Source organism: Ornithodoros turicata, chromosome 3, assembly GCF_037126465.1.
Source record: "Ornithodoros turicata isolate Travis chromosome 3, ASM3712646v1, whole genome shotgun sequence".
NCBI lineage: Eukaryota > Metazoa > Arthropoda > Arachnida > Ixodida > Argasidae > Ornithodoros > Ornithodoros turicata.
In genome coordinates, this window is record NC_088203.1 from 47,024,958 (window position 1) to 47,042,007 (window position 17,050).

General features: G+C 44.4%; 1 protein-coding gene across 2 annotated transcripts in view; it reads right to left on the reverse strand.

Annotated features, from left to right (window-relative positions):
- The window catches only part of LOC135387008 (uncharacterized), a 304,499-nt gene that overhangs the window by 201,299 nt on the left and 86,150 nt on the right, over window positions 1-17,050 (reverse strand). For both annotated transcript variants that reach the window (XM_064616448.1, XM_064616447.1), the window contains exon 7: window positions 11,383-11,472. In XM_064616448.1, the coding sequence (XP_064472518.1) occupies window positions 11,383-11,472 (90 nt within the window). The remainder of the gene's footprint in view (window positions 1-11,382; window positions 11,473-17,050) is intronic.

Consider the following 17,050-nt stretch of genomic DNA (forward strand, 5'->3'; position numbering starts at 1 on the left):
CAGGAGCAGTTGGCATCTGCTGGAGAACAGATACATATACACACACCCCGGCTACACATGGTGGAGACCACACTGTTAGAAAAATTTATACCTTTTGGGGTATAAACGGCTTGTCCCAGGGCGCATACCTTTTGAGGTATAAACGCTATACCTTCCTCAAGGTATACACTCTTTATACCTCCCTGAAGGTATATTATTTGCACCTCAGGGTATAAAGATATACCTCCTTGAGGGTATATGTTGAAGACCTTGTGGGTATAACTGAAGAAAACGGTAATATTCGATGTGTTTCAGCGTCATATCCGAGTGGCGGCTTCCCAGCGCAGCTTTCCACAAATATTGAAAAAAAAAAGGACCAAAGGAACGATAACAAAAAAAAAAAAAGAAAGAAAAAGAATACATGGAGACTCTCGCGCACAAACTCACAAAGCATGGATGTGAATCGGAGAGGAAAGAAATTAAGTAACAATTAGCATTAAATTGGAAACCAAGAAGCAACTCTAACAAATATTAGGAAAAATATTTCCAGGAGCAGTTAGCATTTGCTGGAGAACAGATACATATACAGTGATAGCTGTCTACAGAGAGTGATAGCTGTCTACCACGCTGATGATGTGATAGAGGTAACTGGGTAACATTGTAATCAATATTCAAGGAGATGGAAACACTTGTTCATAATGATTGTATCTCTAGACACTTTTGATAAGCCAAACAACTGTGCCTCCGTCCTCCATTTGAACGCTTGTTCTGCATGTAATAAAAGGGAGGACTTAATGCTGTTCTTCGAGGCTGTCAAATTTCCCTTTGATGTTGTAATGTTATCAGAAACGTGGTACCAAGATGATACTGATATGTTCATCCTACCTAATTACAGCATTTTTTTCTAAACCGCGAAAGCAAACGCGGTGGCGGTGTATCAATGCAATTTAGAAAACCGATGGCTTGTGATATACTCGATGATTTTACACTGTCAACCAGTGATTATGAGATACTGACTGTTATAACTAGAAATGACATTTTTATCGTCCTCTATCGACCACCCAGTGGTAGCGTTGAATTGTTTCTTGAAGTGCTAGAAAGCCTACTGAGTTTTACCTGCTCACATAACTTTGTTCTATATCTTAGTAGTGATTTTAATATCAATGTCTTGGATAAAAGTAGGCCATCTGAGACACTGTTGATGTTGCTGACGTCATACGGCTTTTCAAATGTTATCTCTGACCCTACACGGCTAACAGCAAATACTGCTACACTTTTGGATCTTTTTATCACAAATAACGAACCTAATGTTAGTTCTGGTGTAATAGCTTATGGCATTAGTGATCATCTACCAACATATATGTTCATCACACACTGCCAGCGCCGTCAGAAAAATAATTTCGCGTATTCTGTTCAACACATCAGCGATGCCTCAATCCAAAACTTTAGATTAAGCATTGCAGAAGTTAACTGGTCGCCCGTCTTAGAGAGTTCGTGTACTACTGAGGCGTACAGCACTTTCCTTGAGGCTTTTAAAGGCGTGTATGACAGACATTTTCCGACCACGTCTGCGAGACCACCTCGCCGCTGCCGTAAACCATGGATGACATTGGAAGTTCTTGCGCTAGTTAGAGAAAAGAATAGGTTGTTCAAGCAGTTTTTGAATAATCGTAATCCAGATACATTTGCTTTATTCAAACGGTGCAGAAATCGCGCATCACGCTTAGTAAAGCGTGCAAGAGAATCATACTATCACAATATATTCCACAATTCCGCAGGTAATTCGGCAGCAGTGTGGAAGGTCATAAACCGCATTATGAAGCCACACCACGATAATTGTGACGTGATCGTTAACGGGAACGTGGTCCTTTCTGGTGATGCACTATGTGATGAATTTAACAGCTACTTTATAAATCTCACATCTAGAGCGAAATTGACAGCTGAACAGCTTCATAACGCTTGCAGTTATGTTAAAGACTCCATCCCAGTAAGTTTACTACTCCTCCCCGTATCGGAAAGTGAAGTGTGCTCTGTTTATGCGAATATCAAACAAAGTAAATCGCGTGACTGCAATAACATACAGATTGCACCTGTTAAAGCTGTTATTGATATTGTTGCGTCCGTCCTGGTGCACATATACAATCTTGCGTTTACAACCGGAATCTTTCCCACTGAGATGCAATCGGCAAAAATCGTAGTCCTGAGTAAGGGAGGAGACAAAAACCAATTCAAGAACTACAGGCCGATATCTATTTTACCAGTTTTTTCAAAAGGCCTCGAAGCATTGTTGCATAGTCGCCTCGAAAAGTTTTTCACGAAGCATTCTGTTATCAATGATCATCAATTTGGTTTCAGGAAGTTCTGCTCTGCGGAACTTGCCTTGCTTGCCCAAAAAGAGCTATTAATTCATAACTTTGAAGAAGGGCTGTATACACTAGGGGTTTATTTAGATTTTTCCAAAGCTTTTGATTTTATTGAGCATTCTTTATTGTTGCTAAAACTACAATACTATGGAATTCGCGGTGTCGTTCTTTCTTTGTTATCGTCATACTTGTCAAATCGCACTCAGTATGTTTCGATGGGCAACCACTCTTCTACCGCCCGTAAAGTAGCGTCAGGTGTCCCACAGGGCAGCATCCTAGGACCGCTGCTATTTAATATATATATTAATGATATCGTAAATGCCACTGAGGTCGGAGATTTCTACATCTACGCCGATGATACAACGATATATTTTTCAGGGACGAATTTAGCTACGGTAGTGGATAGTGCAAATGTTGCTCTCTGTGCTATAAATGAGTGGGCAGTAAACAACCGTCTTCTAATAAATACTGATAAATCAAAAGCGGTATTATATAAAGCAAAAAACAAACCCATGCCCTGCACGGTAGATGTAGTACTGGGAAATCAGCAAATAGATGTTGTGGATTCCGTAAAAGTCTTGGGTGTTGTTTTCTCTGCTGACCTATCCTGGACTAAACAGGTTGACTTAGTTTGTAGCAAAATTTCAAAAGTTTGCGGTATCTTGTCTAGGAATCGACTTCTTTCCCCTGTACAGGTGAAACTTTTGATATATCAGTCACTTATTCACTCCGTTCTCTGATACTGTAACCTGGTGTGGTGTTCTACTGGTTTGGTTAACTTAAAAAAGATACTCATATTACAAAAGAGAGCCGTTAGGATCATAGAAGGTGTCTCCGTTTACACACACGCTGAGCCCCTATTTGAGAAGCTAAGGATTATGAAAATTGACATCCTCTCTAATTACACTCTCGTTAGGTCGTACCTATAAGGGCCCTTCGCTTAAACAATAGCAGATGGTTGTCGCTGTGCAACCTTGACAGAACTACCAGTCGGCAGACACGCCAAGCACATCTGTGGCAGGTACCGCCAATAAGAACAAATTACGCCAAACAATCCTTAACTTAGACTTACCATTGTTCGAAATAGCTTCTTGAATTCTAGTATTGATGTTTCACAGATGTCCTCAAGAAATCTGAGAAATATGTTTTCAAGTCAACTGAATTGATAAACTTGCATTTTGTTGTCCTGCATGTGTGTGATATTATTCCTTTTCCTTTTTCTAAGTGAATTTCATTGATAGCCTTGTATCGGTTATCTCTACTGCGCATGTTGTATCATGGCTTTCAAATATTTGCACGTATTATTTTCTTTTGTTTGACTCCGCTGTTGTTTGCACCAAATGTAGGGTGGTACCGCCCTAGTCAAGCGGCTTCTGCTGCTTTTTGGCGTACCACCTTGTTTTGTGTTTGACACAAACAGAAATAAATGAAATGAAATGAAATGAAATATACAACACACGCGGCTACACATGGTGGAGACCATCCTTCGCCCGGGAAGCGACTTAAGAAGTGAGGGCGTGTAAATTTATTTATTTTGGGATCAAACAATTGGATTCCAGATGTCACTACCCAATATAATTAGAATGCTACTGTATTACTTACTACGTTTTTAAATCAACTTATTGTTCAACTGAGATGATATAGTCACTGTCACAAATTAATGTGATCCCAAATGTTGCGGAAGAAAAGGTATACAAAACGCTGAAGGTATAATCGTAACATAGAAGTACTTTTTTATACCCTCAGCTGCCGCGGAAGGTATAGAATCAGAGATCTATACCTTACACATGGTTTAAACAGGGTATAGACAGTGGTGATGAGGTATAAATGTCGTACTCTAGACCTTATTTATACCGTTTTTATACCTTTTATATACCTTTTCTTCTAACAGTGCACCCTTCGCGCGGGAAGGAACTTAAGAAGTGAGGGCGTGTAAATTTACTTATTTTGGGATCAAATAATTGGCTTCCAGATGTCACTACCCAATATAATTAGAATGCTACTGTATTACTGACTATGTTTTTAAATTAACTTATTATTTAACTGAGATGATATAGTCGCCGTCACAAATTAATGTGAGCCCAGATGTTGCGGTAGAAAAGGTATACAAAACGCTGAAGGTATAAACGTAATACAGAAGTACTTTTTTATACCCTCAGCTGCCGTGGAAGGTATAGAATCAGTGATCTATACCTTACACATGGTTTAAACAGGGTATAGACAATGGTGATGAGGTATAAATGTCGTACTCTAGACCTTATTTATACCTTTTTTTATACCTTTTATATACCTTTTCTTCTAACAGTGTAGCCTTCGTGAGGTCACAGCGATGGGCAGTACATTGTGTCCTTCAATGGTCTTCAGTTGATTTCATTTTCTGCCTGACTGAATTAGCAGGCATTAAGAAAGTGAATCAACGCCTGTCTTCAAATAGTTTTGCTGTTCATGTAATGAAAGGTGGCAAATCGAGCACTATTTGGAACATGGTGTGCACCCAAAAGGTTTGTGTCTTATACAACAGATGGCTCTGCGTGTATCATATCGTTCTAGTCCCTCCGAATCACCGAAAGCTCGTTTGCGTCGGGAGACTCAGCGGTCCCATGTTATGTCCCACTGTATGCTATCGACTATGGATAGAACTGCCATTTTGGTTTCCTTGATTATCGATACCTAGATTTGGTTCTCGCTATCCATTCCATTCCTGTCTTCGTTTTCGCACTGACACAATGACAACGAAAACAGAATCGCGTGCGACGCATGTTCTTTCCGTTTAGTTGTAACGTATGAATGATGCACTGCAAGGAGCGAAACAAGATGCTCATAATAATCATGGCACTCATGAGGCTGCAATGCTGCAGTCAGTCCAATTGAGAGAGTATTACGTGACCTTGCGGTTGGTTTGAGCGGCATTAGAAGCTCAAGGTCAGCGTCGGAGGGGAAGCTGCTCTGAGTTGTATTCTAAAAGTTGTAGGAGTGAGGCATATTTCTTTTGTATTTTTATCTGCTCCCCTGTTGCGTTCTTGTGAAGAGCTGATTATTCCCTTCAGGACTATATGCCAGCTATCGGCACCATGGAGGAAGGAAACACAAGGAGCGGCCCCTCCGACAGTTTTCTATCGGGACGACCGTAGCCGGCATCGCATTGCATTCTGGGACGTTCCTGTCTACCACGTGACCGCTCACGTGACTCTGCAGACAGCATGGCGCCAGCAGAGCAGACGACGCGAGCTGTAGTTTTGTCACAGTTCAGATGGCAGTATTACGTTGAACGCGTGCTTGCACTTTATTTCTGTGTGTTCGAATGTTTACTGTTCTATTAGAAGACCAGTCACAGTGTACAGAACGCAAAAGGAGTACGCGGGACCGGAAACATCACGTGTGGCAACGGTTACTTCCAACGTATGTACGTTCTTTGAGTAAGTGGTAAAGAATGCCGTACGCAAAATACATTAATCAGATTTGTACAACAACAGAAGATATGAAATGAATCTGCGGCACAGTTTGAGGTCCCAAATGAACAATTCAAGATGACTCGGACACACACGGGCGACTAAAACGACTCACCGTGTACTTACGAACAAAACGCGTTGCCGTGACAGAGCTGCTTTCAGTTCAACGAGAGCCGCAGCCGGGACAGGAACACATTACCATACGTCGTTTCTAAGATTGTGCTCACATTTTCACAATAAATTACTTTCAGAAAGCTAAATGATACGGAGAGCAGCGCGAGAAACAAAGCCTTGCAAAATCGAAACTTTAGAGGGGATCACGTGGTGGACAGGAAGCAATGGCGATTTTGACTCGAGCGACCGGTTGAGGGTGGCTACGCTAGTGTGGAGCGAAGAGCCGCTCCTTGTGTTTCCTTCCTCCATGATCGGCACAGCGATGGTAATACTGCGTACTTCTCCCACATATGAATGTATGCAAGAATATGAGACTCACACCATCAAAAACGAATTTTTGACATTTTGATTTCAACAATTTTTTTTTTTTTTTTCATTTTCAGGAGCAGGTGAAAGTTGCTGCTTGCACACGTGACGCATGCTTGAAGTTTGATTGTTGCAGCCGTTATACTCAATGTTACATTACGTGCTTGCTTACCGTCGGTAGATTATTTTATGTACACACACAGAAAAACACAGTCAATTAATCAGGTTCTGACAGTGGCGCTTTACCGATTTCTCAGGAGGAGGTTTCTAGAGCCAGGCCCATCCACCTCCAGGACCCATAGCGTGCGTAGTCTGCTAGCGTAGACACGGAAGTCGGCCCGCTTCCCACGATTCTTAGAAAGCACCGGTCACCTACTCTGCTCGTGAGTGGAGGAAACTACGAATCGATTTTAAGATACCGTTGTCACCGTTAAGGCGAGAGGGTGTGTAATAGCCGTGCACGAGGGACGTTACCAAATGGCTTTGTCGTGTGAGACAATAAAGAGTTTCTCTCGAAAAAATTATAAATGAATACAAATCTCCTATATTCGTTTTCCTGGTACTCTTGTAAGGTTGGACAATAATTCGACGCAATGTGTGTGTCACCTTATTTGTAGATTGGTGTAGCACGGGCGATTTTCCAGTCTTCGGGGAGAACATTCAACATAGCGTTTCATTAAAATATCGCATAGAACCAGAGAGGAGACCAATTTAGTGTTTTTGAGAATCTTGGCATTTATGCACATCAGCTTTAGGTTGTCTGTCATAGGCTGTGCGCCATTAACAGTGATACTGACTGGGTTCATGCATCGGTGTGTAAGGAGTGGGAACTGTTTTGTTGTACACTCATCTACTGCGGTGAAAACTGAATTACTGACGGTTGCAGCAGGAACCTGGTCTGGTGATCATTCGCCAGTTGTGTCTTGTACACAACCTTGGAATTATGACATCCAGGAGCGAGGATTTGCCAAAACTTACGTGATTTTCTTTTTCTTTTTGAGTATCCCCCGGTGTCTGGGACCAAATAACTGATTTCGCTAGGCTTAATTCCGATATATCTTCAGGTTGGCACACATTATACCTGGCCCTGCTTTCTTTACTGTTAGCTTTGCGGGCGACTCTAAATAAACACTTTTTTCCGGATTGTGAACCGCTTAACCTCTCTGCTATAACACGGGATTCTTTTGTCTGTGGGTGTTATTAATAAAAATATAATTGTAGTAACAAGCACATCCAACTTCGCGCGGAACAACATCCAGTTGTGATCTACAGTCCTTTCAAGGAAACCCACTGCAAAAGTATAATAATAGTCAGTAGCGCCACATTCAGTATTAATCGAGTCGTAGTCAGCCCGAGAGTACATACGAACAGCTTTTTTTTTTTCAACGCTCTCGTAATACATTCTCTAGACGAAGTCGTGTAAATACAACTTCGTGACCGCTTATTCCCTTGCTTCCCATTATCTGTTGTACGGTATCAGAGGCATTTGTAAGCAACAGGTCAAGGGTATTTGAAATGTCGACCGTTATGCGAGTTGGATGTCTAATAAAGTGCCGCATGCCGAAAGGAATGAGTAAAGTGAAGTGTTAATGAACCTACTACCCAAGCAGCACACAATATTGGGCCCATAATGGCTGGTCATTGGCGATACGGGTCCAATATGGGACCGGTATCGCCAAGATTTTCCCCATATTGGCTGAAAATGGGCAATATGGGCCCCATATTGCCCAGTTTCAGCCAATATGGGAAAAATCCTGGCAATATGGGCCCCATATTGCCCACTTTGAGCCAATATTGTTTAGATCTTGGCAATATGGGCCCCATATCGCCCGCGTACACCCCATATTGACTGAACAGAAAATGGTACGTACCCGTGTTGCACAAATGCCCAAGGAGCACAGAAGCAGCAGAAGCGTGTGAAATACCCAATTCACTACATCGTTACATCCAACAACTTCCCGCAGATGATACACATTGTTCGAAACAGTCAACGTACGTGGCAATCCCAATGTAACGGTCGCTAGGATTCGACAACTCAACATTCCACATCTTGAAAGTCGCCGCCATCTTCCTTCGCGATGCCAATGCCAATCGGTCGAGGCGACTGAGAGCAAGCGGATTGTTTGAGCGAAATCACGCGTCCTACAACTAATGCGCATGCGCGACAGCCGGAACGGACGTTTCATAGGGCTAAAATGTCGCTGGGTGCTGCAATGATAACGAAGTTGCGGCAGGTCAAGTAAAAAACACAATGATTGATAGGAAAGGATGGCTATTTGTAAAGTTAGGTGATTGCAAGTTGCTGCAAGCAGTGTAAATTGCTCTGGCGTATGTCCGTCACCATCACGAAAGTGTTTCGCTGCTTTGTATTCTCGGAGTGGGTTGGAAATTGTTAGTGCACAGCAGTGTTGCCACGCCTACAGATTTATCATGAGATCTACCTACTTTTTGGAAAATCTACAGATATGCAGAGATTTTCGGAAATCTCATGATTTTTTGATCCAACGAATGGGTCACTCGACATAGTGTTTCGCATCAGTGCACAAAACGACAACGATGAAAAACGTCGGCAGAACGCGGGAATGAGTGTTACTGACTATTTTTTAGAATACATTCCGCAGTAAATTTGATGGAAGCGAAGCAAAGAAACAGCCTCTCAACGACCACCATAACTAGCCTCCTGCACACAAAACACATACTTGTTGGCTAAAGCTGCTGCGCCTTCGCCGTTGTCAAGGATTTGAGCTGTCGATCACGAAACTGGCGGCGTTTGCCGGTGGAGAAGTACGTCTAACCATTGGCGAGCCTCAACGTTAAATGAGCTTTCTTAAGTGTTTGTGTGCGCGTTACCAGTTTGCCTCGCCGACTTGACTTGACAGGCTTTGAAGTGAAACCACAACGTTTATAATTCACGTCACGCATGTACGCTTCCACTATGTCTGTGGAAGTTGGTTGGTTGGAATAAAAGGGAAAATATGGAGATGGATATGGAGGGAATATATCGAGCTTTATTGATTTTGTGGTCCGTTGTGACCCTCGCTCAACAGTGTGATGGTGGAACAAGCGGGAGACATGTTCCTACCAGTGATTTCCCCAGAAATTCACTGCTGGGGTGTGCCGAGCTTTCAAGAGCGAGGGGGGAGGGGTATGCTTGGTGAAGGTTCCACTTCCGGAAGGTTTCGTCGACACGGCAAGAATCGTGGCACAATGGTGACATACCTGCACAGCTTTCCAGTTTTATTTGTACATATTAATAGGTTAGAACACAGTACATTAGAATATAGATTCATTATGAACGGCATTTCAACATTAAGATGCATAATCGCACGACCGACAAAGAAGAAAGACTAGCACTTTGTCTCACGCAACCAATGGTGAAAACCTTAGACGAAAAAAGCAGAATACCTTACTTCATTGAGTTTGGCGCAAATGGTTCTTGATGATCCACATTGAGTTTGCGTGCCCGCACGCATTTTTGCTCGTATATGCGCGCAATATATGCGTTGAACAGTCACTTTCAAATGATTTTGGACAAATGCATGGTAGGATCATCTGCATGAGTGTGGACCTACAGCCCAAGTTTGAGAGTACAGGATGTAACTCTCTGCGCCGGACTCACTACCAGAACGTATTGGTGGCCGAGCTGGGTGGGGTCACCTGAGAAATTTCAGGGGGGGGGGGTGCAAAAATGCAGGGGCAATGTAGGGAAATCCGTGGTTCCTACTACACGCGGTGCGTTATTCTTGCATTGGAGCACCACAGCTGATGTGAATACAGTATATCAAAATCTACGTGCAATGACACTTTCTTTTTTGTGATTGTAGCGGACTTAAGTACACGACATCGCAAACCGAAACGAGAGTTCCAACGAGTAATGCCAGTGCGCCGCAGCAATAAATTCCGGCTGTGGTCTTCAGCAGGGAAAAGAAATAAGCCCTTGCACTTCCACTATAATTTAGAGACGCAAGCAGAAATTCCAGATTTGAAGGCAAAGCGTTCAAGAAACTGAGTTTTGAGTGTCTACAGATTTTTAGCTCGATCTACAGATTTTTTGGACTCGGATCTACAGATAATTTTTTTTTACGCGTGGCAACACTGGTGCACAGAATATTGCGGTCTCAATGAAGGCTTCTCAGGGATCTTTGGTATTGGCAGTTCCGTGGGACTGCTTGTGACCTTCAGCAACGCGGGCGTTGCACCTGTTCTTCGTTTTTTTGGAGGCAATGCCGTGTTTCTTTTTTTTTTTTAATGTTGTTATTTTGCAGTTATATGAACGTGGATCAATTAGATCCGCAGAAATAAAGAACAAAAATCAGACAAAATTAATATCAGTGGTGAATATTATACAGTATAATGCTTTATTATTACACGGACTCTCCGTTGGTGTTATCACAGAAATATTGGCAATATTGGAGCAAAATGGGTTTGCCAGGGCAGCCCATATTGGTCCAATATTGGCAATCTTGGCAGCCCACATGGGTCCAATATTGGCGTGCTGCTTGGGTAGATTCGTTAGAGTGGGCGTGATTGCATTCGACGGATTGGATTGGATTATTTTAGTGTACGGATAAGCCTGTGGCCCCCCGCTGGTACCTCTGCATGAATCATTCACATCGTATGGATGTATTTATTTATTTATTGTTAATTAATTCCGCCATTAAATCTGGTTTCGAATGAGATGTGAATAAGAAAGTACTAATGTCTGCATATTTAACTATGTATTTTTCTATTTCCTGAAGGCAAAGCACCACAGAGTGGGACAATGGTTAGTTATATAATGTCAGCATTGATACGAAAGGATGACGATGGAAGGTTATGCTAGTCGACAATTGCCGTTAAAATATTATATATTCAAATATTAAAATGAATGTAAAGGAATTACGTTACGTGAATTACGGTTCCGTTAACGCTTCCATGGATGAATTTGGTTTTGGTTTCTCGTAAAGGTAATGAAAATATTTTGTTTCCGTTTCTATTTTCGTTTCTTGCGGAATTTGGACACTTAACGTTTCTTGTTTCCGGTAACCTACGCTTGTTGAAAAAAAATGGTTACTTTTATGGTTGGTGTCCTCTATGATTGGTTGGTATGGTTTGTATGGTCGGTATCATACCTTTTGTATAGTTGGCTTTAAAAATGGTTGGCATTTGCTTGTATTCTCGGAGCGCTGCAACGAGGGCCACGCCAGCCGTGGTCGCGAAATCTGCAAAGAAACAGGTGTGAGACACAAAGTACCTGCTTATGCGACGGTTTTATCAAGGTCACCAAGTGAGTATGTATTTTATGTATTCAATACCCGAAGAATCGTTGCATTGTGCTAGTCTCAGTGCGAACAGAACACATAAGTATGATGAATCGTAAGTTCAGAGTTAGTCGATAACGTGCGTATGTGTATGGTAAGGTGAACAAAATACAAGATGTACGTTCAGTAAAGGCCACAGAAACAAGTGCCTTGCACATCCTAGCCACACAAGTGTGTGCGCGCATAAGTGTAAAGCCACTTTCAAATATTATTCTTATTCCTATTATTAAATTTATTCCATATACCACGGTACATGGCTGCAACGCAAAACAAAACGTTACCAAAATGATAACTTGAAACCCCTCACCCGCCCCGCTACTCGGCAGCAAGAACCCACATCAACAACAAGAATATACAACATTAACACTATTGCACAAACCTGATTGAACAACATAGATGGGTAGAAATCCAGCGAACCGGTAGAGAAGTACGAAGGGAGTTGCTTCAGGACAGGAGCCGCCGATATTTCGAACAGAGACTGCTGTTCTTCAGAAGAACAGTCTCTGTTCGAAATATCGGCGGCTCCTGTCCTGAGGCAACTCCCTTCGTACTGAGTGAACAACAGTATTGTAGTCATAACCATTGAGCATGCAGGTGTTAAACAGGCTTATTTGCAAGGCCGCAGTTATACTTCAACTGAATGATAGAACAAGAAAAGGCAGTAGCAGTGGGACTGGTACCCACGGCTTCTGATTACCGGTAAGATATGCGACCTATTACACCACGCCCAAAGAGTATTAAAATATTGAAAAGGTCATTTCAAAGATTTTAAACAATCGATTTCTATTCAAGTGAGCCTCACATACGCGTATTTGACGCTCTTCCCCAAAACAATGAAGTACGATGACAATTCATAAATAAATGCGCAGGTAACATGTTAAAGGATCTAGGGAAATACAGTGGGACCAGGGCAGCGCAAAGGCATCTGACAGCAGAAAGAGAAGAATGACGCGCTTGTTCGTTCTTACTTCCCGTTCGTTGCTAGCTTAGTTGTGCTACCGCATGTAATGTGGCCAACTATCCATCGGTTTGGTTGCACAATTCGCTTCAATGACGTGGAAACCATAGTTTCGGAATGACTGAGTTGGTGGGGTCGCTCATGTCGTGCACTACGCTTCTGTCCTCTTTATTTTGCGCCTGTTTGCCTTCGTTTTCGTCTGTTTCTTTGTGAAGTGTGGCACTGCACATCCGCGTTTGTGCTGCAACGTATTTTATACGAGATACTAAAGTGAGTGTCTGAGCCCCACAGAGGAAGGCAGTGCGATGTCCTGGGCACATACATTCCATTCTACGCTGCTTCCAGTTTTTATCAACTTTAAGGCAAGGGGACACCCCTTCAAAAGGTACATGTTTTGCGATGAAGTCGTTCGAGACGTTACTGCAATTACATTGTAGAAATCTGCTGGATCGTTCTTGCAAACAAGACTAGTTGGGTGCATGTCGCAGCTACACAGCACTGTAGCGTCATCTTCGGGTACCTACAGGACATTTTCGTCGATTCTGTTGGTCCACAGTTGGTCCACAGTTGAGAAACCGACTAGAAAATCAGAAAGCTGAGAAACTATTAAGTTGTGCTCAAAGGATACCGTCTGTGATATTTTACCAATATCACAGATGTTATCCTGCTACACGGCTAGAATATACGAGTTGCTTACCAAGGGAATTCTCTAAGGCAACCGACAAAGATACAGCCGCCGCAGCACAGAAGTTCACCGTACGCGGCTTAGGAGTGATTCGTAGGATGTGCAGGTACGTAGGGTGAGGTGGGGCAAGATGAGACACGGGGCAAGATGAGACATTTTCTGTTCGACGCCGCCTGTCACATTGACGCGCTGAACCACGCGATTGAAGCTTTACACATAGGTGGCTCTGCATGTCTGCTTTATTGCACGCGAGAATTGTTCGGATTGGTGTTTGCGTTAGAAGAGAGAGAGGGAGTGAAAAAAAAAGAACCTGGCTTTTCTGCCTGGAACGTAAACACCCTCAAAAAAGGCGCCATATTCTGTAGTCTTGTCAGCTGTGTGTTAACCGCTTACAAACTTGTCTACGAAGCAGGACATAGGCTCTCTCTCCAAAGGGTTCCCGCCCATTGCGGTGAAGAAGGCAATGAACTGGGTGACACCGCCACCGAAGCAGCTCTCTCGTCTCGGACACGGACCCGCATTGCACTGCTGAGAGGCGATCGGCAGTCCATACTCCGAAGCCTTGTGACTCCTCTGGCTACCCGCCAACTGACCGCCGACATACTACCCCCCGCCATGCTGAGCAGAGTTGACCCAGCCCTCGCTTTCCGCATGCCAGCACATATCTCTCGTCAAAGCGCCGCATTAGTTCATCGAATGCGCCTCGACGTGGCCTTCACAGCACAGTGGCGCTACCGCTTGAGACAAGTTAATTCTCCCCACTGCAGCCACTGCGGTGCTGTTGAAGATCTCCAGCACATTCGTCTCCATTGCCCACACTACCGCCCTTCCCTCTCCGTACTCTCCGCCTCCCTCAACGAGCTAGACTCCCGCCCCCTCTCCCTCACAAAATTGCTTGGCCCCTGGTCGCGTCCAGCTCACCAACGCTCTGCCCTCAAGGCTCTCTTCGCCTTTTTGGACGCCGCAGGACTTAGATCCTTATTGTAACGGGACCCATCACTTCATTCCCCGCTCCACCCCAGCAACGGGGTAGAGTATCGCCCCGGCGATGAAACTCCACACCCATCATCCTGAATTAAAGTTGTTTTTATTCTTTGTCAGCTGTGCAGTAGCGTGTCAAAATGTGGCACTGTGTCGTGCTTATCATGTCAATGTAAATACACATACCACTTTTGTATCCATTCCTCTAGATATAGGCAAAATATGGGCACTCTTGGTTATCCGGTGTTTAACTGAAAAATTCATGCATCCGATGGCATGCACGCGGCAAGACGCGACAACTTAATCGAATTTAAATGGAATGCAATTTAAATTTAATGTGATTTAGAAACTTATCACTCAACTATTAGGTGGCCTAATGCTTGCATGTTGCAAAGCAGAAGCGCACTGAAAGCGAACGACTAGCTACACACTAGACTGGCGGTACCTTGTTTGCAAAGCACGGTGAAGGGAAATAGCAGCGGGTTCTGTGTGGTTTTATTGCACATCGTGTCGGCAGTGGGCTCAAGGGGGCTGTGTAGGTGCTTGGATTGCAAAGAATAATTTGTATAGTTCATTACCATGGCGTGCCTCATCTTGCCCCGAGGGCTGTGGCAAGACGAGACAATCTGTATTTTTGAATTTCTCGTTCTGTGTTTATTTTCGAACTGGCTACGAGAACCGACAAGCATAGATAAATGTATTGCTGCTAGCGATGTGATAGAGGTATAAATCTTTTCCTAACGTCTTCCTGTGTCGTTATTTATTAATATCATGAGGGCACTATGCTTATGTCCCGAAGAAATGGAGCTGAAATAGCAGTTTACAGTGAATTTTTCCACTTTTTCAACTTTCGCAGACGTTACATTAACGTATAAACTGAGGTTGAGTTACGTTGAGTATGCATTGTCTGGTAGCTGTTAATCACGCGTTTGGGGCGGCATTTGATACGTTGAATCAACATTCGCTCCCATCCTTGATTTTCAGTTAATTTGATTGACTTGCAACACATTTTCTACGTTGAATTTACAACGCTGTGCTGGGTAGGTTGGTTCAAAACAAGTCAAGAAACGAAGAGGGAGCAGCAAAAGCAAATAAACTTGGAAGTCCAGCCCAGCATCGGTTACTGACGGTTATGCCATGGTGCGCCGATGGAGCACCGCAGATGCTGCCCCGGCGGCTGCGGCGGCAACGGCACGAAAAAACAGCGGTCAAAAACAACGGCATCAACAAAAACAATTTTGACGTCGCGAGAGGGCTGAAATGCGCGTTTTCGTGTCCAAAAACATGTGCAATGATGCACTCGGTGAGCCAGTTTGGAAACCGCAGCGGCGGCGGCGTAAAAAAATTGCCGGCGAATAATCGTCGATATCCGTGTGGATGATGTCCACTAATAGAAAACCATGGCAACAGTTCTGAAAATATCAATTTCTCAAAAAAGGAAGCATCGGGTAACATAAGTCCGGGTAAGTCCGTATTTTGCTTTGCCCCCCCTTCGAAGGCAGTCCTGCCAGCGCTCAACAGGAAATGTGTCACGGAAAATCTTAAGCACACGAACACCTCACGGAAAACATACTAACACTATAAGAACCTGAATAAACTTGAATAAACTTGAACTGCACCTCACATAGAGGCACGAGCTTGTTGCATGATTTCTTCTTCTCTTATTTGGATGGATTCTGGAGCTATGTGGTTTTGAAGTCGATTTCCTCGGGCATCGCATTGACCGTAACGGCATCTTCCCTCTTCAAAAGAAGGTTCAGGCCCTGCTTGACTTTCCGCAGCCTACCATGCAGCGCAGACTGCGGGAGTTTCTTGGCCTCATTAACTTCTATCGCAGATTCATCCCGCGCTGCGCCGGCATGCTACAGCCTCTCCATGCCCTCCTCACAAGTGCTCGTGGCAACGCACCGCTGCAATGGACACCTGACGCGTTAAAAGCGTTCCACACCTACGCTTCTGGTGCTTGTCAGACGCTTAGCCAGGCCGCCATGTTGGTACACCCCAAGCCAAACGCTCCCACCTCGGTCCTCGTGGACGCCTCCGGTACTGCTGTGGGAGCGGTTTTACAACAGTACGTCGATGGCCGCTGGGAGCCCCTCTCTTTTTTCAGCCGTGCCCTAACCCCTGCCCAGCAGAGATACAGCACCTTTGGTCGGGAGTTGCTGGCGGCTTACCTTGCCGTCCGCCAATTTCGATACTTCGTTGAAGGACGAGACTTCACCCTCCTCACAGATCATAGACCACTCGTCTACGCGCTACGTTCCCCTTCCACCAACCCAAGTCACAGTCCGCGGGAGGTTCGTCACATGGCGTATCTGCTGGAATTCACTGCGGACGTCCAGCATGTAAAGGGACCTGACAACTGTGCAGCCGACGCCCTCTCCCGTTCGGTTGCCGCCTTCGACTTAGCAACCGTGTCCTCTGAGGAAATTGCGGAGGCACAACGAACCGACCCTGACTTTCAGCATCTACTTGATTTTCCCGGAAGTCTCAAGCTCTCCAAGGTCCAGTTGCCCTCCAGCAATACCCACATCGTCTGCGACATATCCGCGAACCGCCAGCGGCCCCTTGTACCTCACTCTCTTCGCAAGGCCGTGTTTGATTCGCTCCACAGCATCTCCCATCCCGGTACACGTGCCACACGCGCCCTCATCTCCCACCGCTACGTTTGGCCTGCGATGAACAAGGACATTTCAACTTGGTGTAGGACTTGCCACCAATGCCAGCGCGTCAAGGTGACACGTCACACTTTCACCCCATTGGCCGTTTTCCCATTGCCTGAAGCACGTTTTGCTCGGATCCACGTCGACATCGTTGGTCCCCTGCCCTCCTCCCAAGGCCACCGATACCTGCTA